General features: G+C 39.8%; 1 protein-coding gene across 1 annotated transcript; it reads right to left on the bottom strand.

Annotated features, from left to right (window-relative positions):
- Nucleotides 1-436: 436 nt before the first annotated feature.
- LOC113178197 (olfactory receptor 7A5-like) lies at nucleotides 437-1,366 on the bottom strand. The gene has a single exon (XM_026382624.2). It carries the CDS (start codon nucleotides 1,364-1,366, stop codon nucleotides 437-439), a length of 930 nt encoding a protein of 309 aa, XP_026238409.2.
- Between the last annotated feature and the right edge of the window lie 7,729 nt (nucleotides 1,367-9,095).

The following is a 9,095-nucleotide window of genomic DNA, read 5'->3' as shown; positions in this document are numbered from 1 at the left end:
TCAATAAAATTATAAAAATAACCTTAGTTGTTATGTACAGTTCTTTCACATGAGAATACAAACTATGACTATTTTACCAACATAAAAAAATACTTAGCATGGCATATATCATTTGAGATTGAATTATTTCTAAAAATATATCTTGTGGGATCAATAAGCATTTTCAAGTATTTCTAATCAAAAGATGGGTACGATTTTGGAAAGTTACAAAATGACAAATGAAGGGCATTGGATGTCACAGAGGTCAGAAAGTGTAACAATGTGAATGATGAGTGGAATTGAATGCAGAACCCAAAATCAAAGAAATGGAAACTCTGCATTAACATAGAAGGACAAAGTTATGCTTCCTTCTAAAAAAAAATCCCAGATTCTGACTCGGAGTCTCAAGAGCCCTGCAATCAGGGGCACTTATTCAGTCTCCAAAGAATTGTCCCTTTTATCTTCCTGTGTCACAGAGTCTTCCCAGAGCACTCTGGATGTCCTTGTTCCTCAGACTGTAGATGAAGGGGTTCAGCATGGGGGTGACCACAGTGTACATCACAGAGGCTGTTGCAGTAGAGTGTGAGTTTTGGGTCACAGCAGAACTGAGGTACACACCTAGGCTTGTGCCATAAAATAAAGAGATCACAGAGAGATGAGACACACAGGTGGAGAAGGCTTTGTACTTGCCCTGAGCTGATGAGATTGCACAGATGGAGGACACTATCTTGCAATAAGAGTAAAGGATTCCAGTGAGAGGGCCACCTCCCAGCAAGAGAGCACCAAAATATATCACAACCTCATTAAGAAAGGTGTCAGAGCAGGCATGCTGAATTACCTGGTTAAGTTCACAGAAAAAATGTGGGATTTCCAAGTCTGTGCAGAAGGATAGCCGCAACATCATTAAGCTTTGTAACAATGAATATAAGATGCTCACAACCCAGGACACCAGAATTAGCAATCCACAGATTCTGTAATTCATGATCACCATGTAATGCAAGGGGTGACAAATGGCCACAAACCGGTCATAGGCCATCACAGTCAGCAGAAAATTGTCCAATCCTGCAAAGAGTACAAAAAAGTGAATCTGCGTGATACAACCTGCATGGGTAATGGCCTTGCTCTGTGTCTGAATGTTCACCAGCATCTTGGGGATGGTGGTGGAGGTGAAGCAGATGTCCACAAAGGACAGGTTGGAGAGGAAGAAGTACATGGGCGTGTGCAGGTGGGAGTCTGAGATGGTGGCCAGGATGATGAGCAGGTTCCCCAGCACAGTGACCAGGTACATGGACAGGAAAAGGCCAAAGATGAGGAGCTGCAGTTCTGGGTCCTCTGCAAGTCCCAGAAGAAGAAATTCTAAAAGTTGAGTATCATTCCCTGGTTCCATATGCATGTGACTACCAGAAATGAGAAAAAGAGCATAACTAATTTTCCTATAGACAGATATTACTTACATCATTGAAGTGAAACAATACAAAATTAATATTTTGTGCAAGTACCTAGGTTCCATCCTTATCTACAAAAGGACAAAGAAAAACCAAGGAAAAGAAAATAAATCACCTTCTATAGAATATGAGTGTTTCTTGTACTCTAAGGAACACTGTGCCATCTCTGATGATGAATTCCTGTTTCACTCTCAAGATTTCCCTAAGAAGTCATGTATTTTGTACTTCTAAAAAAAGTTCTCCATGCATTTGAGAAATAGAAATGAGTCACTCCTGATGAACACTTTGATTTTTTTTTTTTTGTACCTGGCTGTTGTGATTTGTGCATCAGTAAACATGGAATGGCAGATATCTTCAAAATACCCATTTTATTTCTTTGACTACACACCCAGTACTAGGATTACTGCATCATGTGATAACTCTATTTTAATTTTTGTGGAATCTCTGTATTGCTTTCTATAATGCTTTCATTCGTTTACATACCTACCGATTCTGCAAAAGAATTCCCCTTTTCTCCACATTCTCACTGACCCTTGATATCTTTGGTCTTTTTGATCATAGCCGTTCTAACTGGAGTGAGGTGATATTGTACTGCAATCTTGGTTAGCATTTCCCTAATAATTGGAAATTTCAACTATTTTTCATATGCCTATTGGCCATTTGTGTTGTGTACAGATACAGAGTGGAATAATATTCAGTTATTAACAGAAGATTGAGTCCTGTCATTGGGGACAACACAGGGGAATCTGGGGGATATTATGTGAAGTGAAATAAGCCAGGTACAGGAACACTAAAGCTGCATGACATCATCCATCTGCAGATTCTTCAAAAGCTGCTCTCATAGAAGCTCGGCAGAGCATGATGGTCCCAAGAAGCTGAGGAGCATTGTGGGAAAAAAGGGATGGAGAGGAACTTCTTAGGGGGACAAAGTTACAAGCTGAGAAAAGGAATAACTTCTGCTGTTGTATTGCACAGTCAGGTAATTATAATTAACCAAAATATATTACATATTTTAAAATAACTAAAGGGGACAGTTCTGAGTGTTTCACCACAGAGAAATGATAAATGTTTCAGGTAATTAAACTAATTACCTTATGCAATTATTACACCATTTTATACACATACAGAAACATAAAGTTATTACTATAAAGTTCTATAATTATGTTGATAAAAATAAAGCAATAACTCATTATTGAATATCAACTATATTCCAGGTAATTTATCAGTAATACGTATAAGGTACAAAAGTCCTCATAATCCAATGAGAGGGAAAGTACTAAGCAAAATTTTTTTAAATCACATAATATGTCACATGGTTGTGGGAACTATGAAGAAAAAGAAGAAGTAGAGAGTTACTGTACTTTCATAGCAATGCAGGAAAGCAGGGCAGGAAACAAGTTATCCTCAGCAGTGTGACCTTCACTGGGGGAATAGCCAGTGCAAGGTCCCCAGAAATTTACGTGTTTTTTTTTTTTTTTCAGAAAATCAAGGCTTAAAGGAATGTTGTTGGTGAAAAGAAAAAAAACAGAGGGAGAGTGATGAGAAAGTTGTCAGAGAATGTTGAGGAATGAGCTGGCCTCATTGCTCTCTGCATCTACGGATACAGGGAGTCTTTCGTCCACACCTTATACCTCTTAAAAGTGCTGCAAAGACATTCTGTGAACTGCAGAGGATTCCCTCCTTGCTACCACCTGAGGATTAAGTTCTGACCTCTGGCTGCTAAGAGTCACCCTGCAATATATAACCTCAGATACCCCTTCTCTGAACACACCATGAGGCACATAAATGCACACACACACACACACACACACACACAAATAAGAACACACAACACACCCTGGGCTCTGGTCTTATTTCTGCCATGGCTCTCAGCCCCAGACACCCTGATAAGGCTATGAGTGTCGACACCACAGCTGAGATGATCAGTTCCCTACAGAATGTGGACAGGGCACTGGAGAGTCCACTCGACACACTTTCCATGAACAAATGAGCAGACCCACTTAAGAATGCTGCTCCTCTTCCCTGTGTTTACAAAGAAGCATGAAAATCTGTGCAGTCAACAGAGGGAGGAAGAGAAATAGAGAAGGATGGGGAGTGAGAGAAAAGGAGAGAGAAGGCAAAGGAGTGGGAGGAACATGAAGAGGTGAGGGCAGAGAGCGAGCTGACATGGACCCAGGAGAACAGGACCTTGCAAGCCCAGGTGTCCCTCCTCCAGGAGGTAAAGGCTGCCTTGGTCCTGGCAGTGCTCCAAACCCAGTGACCCTTGCTGGGTGCCCAGCAGAAACCATAAACAATAAAAGTATGTTTTCTAAAAGATCAAAGTAGTGATATTGTTTTTTTAATCTACATTTTTAATGTTTTATTATTATATTGCAGTGATGCATAATGTTGGGGTCACTTGACATAATCACACATTAAAAAATATGGAATATAATTTGCTCCACTTCAGTACCTATTACCTCTCTTTTCCCTCCTCTCCTCCTAAACCCAATAACAAACACTCATCTATTAGAAGACATTAAAATCTGTAGACTTTCAGACACTCCCCACAGATACATCTCCACCTAGGTGCTGTGCTTATGTAAATGAACCAAGGGACAATATAAAAAATCAGTGGAAAAACCATTGAAAGAATTTTTGAAAATTTTTTAAAGAATGGGAATAAATATTCTACAAGCCCAAGCAAAGGGTCTTTTTATTTTATTTTTTTTATTTGTAGACAGACAGCATGCCTTTATTTTTATTTATTTTTTTCATGAGGTGCTGAGGATTGAACACAGTGCCTCACACATGCAAGGAAACGCTCTGCCACTGAGCCCCAGCCCCAGCCCAAGCAAAGGGTCTTAACAATTTGAAAAAGCGAAGTTGTTGGCCATCCCATCAGTTTCATCTTCACAGGCTATGAAATAATTGCAAATTTAAACTCTTTATAATACCCGTTTTCATTAAGGAAGAAAATTCATTTTTCATGTGGATACCCAGAGTGGAAGAAGATATTGTGATATAGCTGTGTCAAGAGTTTCTGTTGCAGGAATTTACTTACAAGAAAGTCTTAAATGTGGATCTTTCTCATGAATATGAAAACATGCTGAACTATATATATATATATATATTTTTTTAATGAGCTCCCTCCAGTGCATATCCCTCCATACTTAATACTGAATTTGTCCATTCCCCTTCATCTCGAAGATCATCAGACTTAAATTTTACTTTGATTTGAACTACTTCATACCTCCCATCCCTCTTCTAATGAGGTTCTGTTACCGTAAGTTGATGGTCAACAATGACCCCATGTTGCTGATTTCTGGATCACTTCTTCTCTTAGTATCTTATAAATCCATTAATAAATTAATTAAGCTAGCAACAGACACCACTATCTCTGGGCTGCAGGCCAGGCTGGTTGGCCTCTTAGGGAACCTCAGGTCAAAGCTCCTGCCTTCATTCTCTTCAGTCCTCTCCTGTAGAGTCTGCTGGGTCCTCAGACTCACCTGGGTGGCATCTCTGATGGGAGGGTCTTCATGCACAGGCTTCAGTTCTTCTCTGGATGCTAAAGGCGCAGAGTGAGACTCTGACCCCAGACAAGAGAACAGGAATGGGTCCAGCTTTGGTCCTCAAGTCAGATTTAAAGATCCTGAAAAATGAAGTAAGTCCCAAGGGCGTGCACTCAGGAGAGCAGGAGCAATCACAGCCTATAGCTTTCTCTATCTGCTCATTAAGCACATGTCCTTCTTTATACTCCAACCTCTAAGCACCTGATTTCCCCACAATACTTGGGAATATATAGGAGAAGAAAAGTTCACATAGATTCCCCAGAGATCAGAGTGGATTCAGGTGAATCCTCCTCTATTACCACCATCTATGAGCCTCACCTTCCCAAATTTCCAAACCCCCCCCCCACTATATCCTTTCTGTGAGGTATAGCTTTCTTCAACATCTAAAAGTAAGAAACCTTCCCTGGTTAGGTATGTTGTGTCCTCAAAACACTGACTCACATTGGGAACACAGTCTCTGGTGTCTCCAGAAGTGTTCTCTGAGGAGTGAGCTGTGTTTTCTTGAAATGTGAAACCATAAGATGGAACCTCGTGAAATCATCACACTTTGCCCACAGTACCAGGAATTTCATGCTGGTAATGAACACACACGTTTATAGTGAGGGACCAAGTAATGGCTCTTACCTTAGGATGTGAGTATGAGTTTGAAGAGATGAAAAAGTTCTCTTCAGGCACCATGACCTGAGCTCTCTTCTCATTTCTTGCTCATTCAGAGTTGGCTCTTTTCATACTTATTCTCTGAAGTTTCAATAATAAAGACAGAATCAAATGTGATTTTGTGTGCACATGTAGATCCATGTGGTTGGACAACTGAACGTTTAAGAAAAACATATTACAAATCCATAGACACCCATGAGCTTATTTACACCCTGTACCTGTGACCACTTTCTGTGGACTCAACAAAGTATTCCCTCACATTTAATTTATTCCTCACAACATTGTTTTGAATTTATGCTTATTTCCCCAGATTACCTTCAGAAAAAAGAACACTAGTTGGGGTTAAATTTATTGATATTAAATTTTTAATGGAGTCATGTAAGTGTCACATATTACTAGGGTACCTGCCGCAGTCTGGCTGGGCACAGAATCAGGAGCCACTCACAGCCTTGTAGATTCAAAAAGCAACTCTATTCCCGAACTCACACGGGCCCCCTACAAACACGTTCTGCCGCAAAATTCACGTACTCCACCAGGCTTAGAATCCCAAATACTTTCTCAATCCCATGAGAACTCAAGGATCGGGCATGCCTGAGGCAGCAGGATACGCCCTATTCCCGGCAGGGTACACCTTAAACCTGGAACTGCCCTAAACCCAAGGACTGGATACTCCCTAAAACCTGATCAGCTCTAAACCCGGATCCGCCCTGGTCCTTGAGCAAGGTCACCTTACTAAAGCATACATGCAATGTCACAGTGAATGTCCAAGGCAAGTCCATTTCCATGAGTCCTTCCTCTAAGCAACATGGAAAGGAAATTTTGATGCGTCATTCCTACTTGGCAATGGCTCTCAGCAGGTACCATATGATGTTACCACATTTGCATACATCAGGGAATGTCCAGAGCACGGTAAGCACATTTACCTCCACAAGATTTCTCTTTCTTTGGGCTGGTGATGTGGCTCAATGGTAAAGCAGTTGCCTAGCACATGTGAATCACTTGGTTCAATCCTCAGGACCACATAAAAATAAATGAATTAAATAAAGATATTGTGTCCATCTAAAACTAAAAATATTTTTTTAAAAAAAGATTTATCATTTCCTTGTGGTGAAAACACTCAAGACTGGTAGAAAGAAAGGAAAGGGTAAAAGGGAAGGGGCAGGGGAAGGGGAAGTACTGGATTGGAGCAAATTGTATTCTATGCTTGTATGATTATGTCAAAATGAACCCCAATATTAAGTATAGTTATAATGGACTCTTATTTTTTAAACATGCAGGACCTTATTATGACCCTACTTTGAGTCAAAACATCAGAACTCCTGTCTCCTACCTGAGTATAACTTGGTTCCTGGGGTCAACCTCCTTCGGTCCCTCCTGCCCCCTTACCCAGGCCAGCCTCTGGTAACCAGTGTCCTACTCTGTGCTCCTCCTATGAGATAAACTTTCACAGAGTCTACATGTGAGTGAGATCCTGAAGTACTTGTTTTTCTGTCACTGGCTTATTGCCCTTCACACAGTGACCTCCAGTTTCCTTCATAGCATGGATCAAGGATGCCGATTTTAAACAATTATATATCAAGCTGTTAAAACTTACTGAGCACTTTCTTGAATTGCACACAAATGGAATCCTATGGTGCATGCTTTTCATTGTTGTGGGGCTCTTGTAATTCAACAGACTGTGCACTTTAAATCTGTATGGGTTGCTGAGTGTTATTATTGTCTAATAAATTAATTAAAAGGAAAATCAAGTGGTGTGTGTCTCAGGGTACAATACAGGGCACATAAGGCTGGTCACACTTAACAAGGGTGGAAATGTCTTTTTTACCTGGGAGGGAAGCAAAGGGTCACATATAGATATAGGAACAGTGGCCTTACCTTAAGGTAGTTCATTCTTGTAAACTAAAAGGTCAACCTTGATTTAAATTAGAGTAAACTGACCATAAGTAATTTCCAGACATAACTTCACTGTCTCTGCCCTCCACACCACAAGTGAGCCTTGGAAACACATTGCAGATGCTCACAGCTGAGTACAGACTCATGAAAACACTTCCACTTGATAACAATACTACATTCAACCATTTGATTTTAGGATGGCTTTATACCCACCAATAGCTAATGTTACAATAATCAAAGGGAAAAAGAACTGAGTGAAATTACAATAATCTGTTACTTCAAATTTTGACATTTTTTTCTGACACTTTATGATAGCATTCATAATTACTCTGTTGTTCAAGTTGGTTTCACACAAATATATTAAAAAGTGACTCCAGTGAGGTTCCAGCTGACCAGGAGATGTGGGAGGACATGCACCTTTGAGTAGGAATACGATTGACTCTGAATCATATGACTGGGCTGGAGTTCAGGCTCTCCTGTGCTTCATCACATGATCATAAAGGTCATTCACAGCCACTGTGGCGATTATGATAAACTTTAGAAGATGGAGAGACTATATACTTGGAGCAATAGAGTCATGTTTACAGACAGTGCTAGACATATCCAAGTAGCAACAGAAAGATTTCAATGAAATTTTGACATAAAGCCCATCAACAATCCCTGAAGCCAATGAATAAACCCTCTCACATGGTGACAATCACCTTCCACACTTCAGTGATTAGAAACAGAATATGAAAAGGAAATATTTTCCATAGCAGTACAATTACCTGTTTTAAAAGTTTGATTTTGGCTGGGATTGTGGCTTAGCGGTTGAGTGCTTGACTAGCATGGGTGGAACCCGGGTTTGATTCTCAGCACCACATTAAAAATAAATAAATAAATAAAGGCATTGTGTTGTGTCCATCTATAAAAAGATTCTCTCTCTCTCTGTTTCTCTCTTTCTCTTTGTCTCTATCCTCTCTCTCTTAAGAAAAAAAGTTTGGTTGGTCATATTTAAGGTCATCCCTGATGGGTCAAACCCTTATTCAAATTCATCTTTCCAGTTAGACTCCCCTTAGAGACACACACTTGATAATCAATTTTTGGCAATAACTTTGGTACTCAGTGTGCACTGAGTTGAATAAGAGAACATGATCATATGAGAGAATAAAATGCAAATAATAAATAAATGCAATGTTAAGTTACAAAATACACCAGTGTGTTAAAATGTACATTACCAGGAGGAGCAGTTAATGTCATGGTGTAGAAAATAATGATAGGAGCTGGGGTGCAACTCAGCAGTAGAGCAAGCCTTTACGAGGACCTAGGTTCCATTCCTAGCTTAAGAAAAAAAGAAGAGAGAGAGTGAGTTAGGGAGGGAGACAGGTAGGAAGGAAGGAAGGAGAAAGAAAGGAAAGGTGAAAAGAAGAAATCACAGAAGCACATATGGAAAACCTATTTCAGATTTTTGTATATTACAATTTTAATTGCCTTGGCTTCCGTGTGTAGTCTTTTCCCCAGGAATAGTAAAACTCATGACTATTATGTTAGTAAAACTCAAGAAAATATTTGTTATTGAAGAGCAAATTAT

This window comes from Urocitellus parryii, chromosome 3 (genome assembly GCF_045843805.1).
Source record: "Urocitellus parryii isolate mUroPar1 chromosome 3, mUroPar1.hap1, whole genome shotgun sequence".
NCBI classification, from domain to species: Eukaryota; Metazoa; Chordata; class Mammalia; order Rodentia; family Sciuridae; genus Urocitellus; species Urocitellus parryii.
This window is presented reverse-complemented; position numbering and strand designations above follow the sequence as displayed.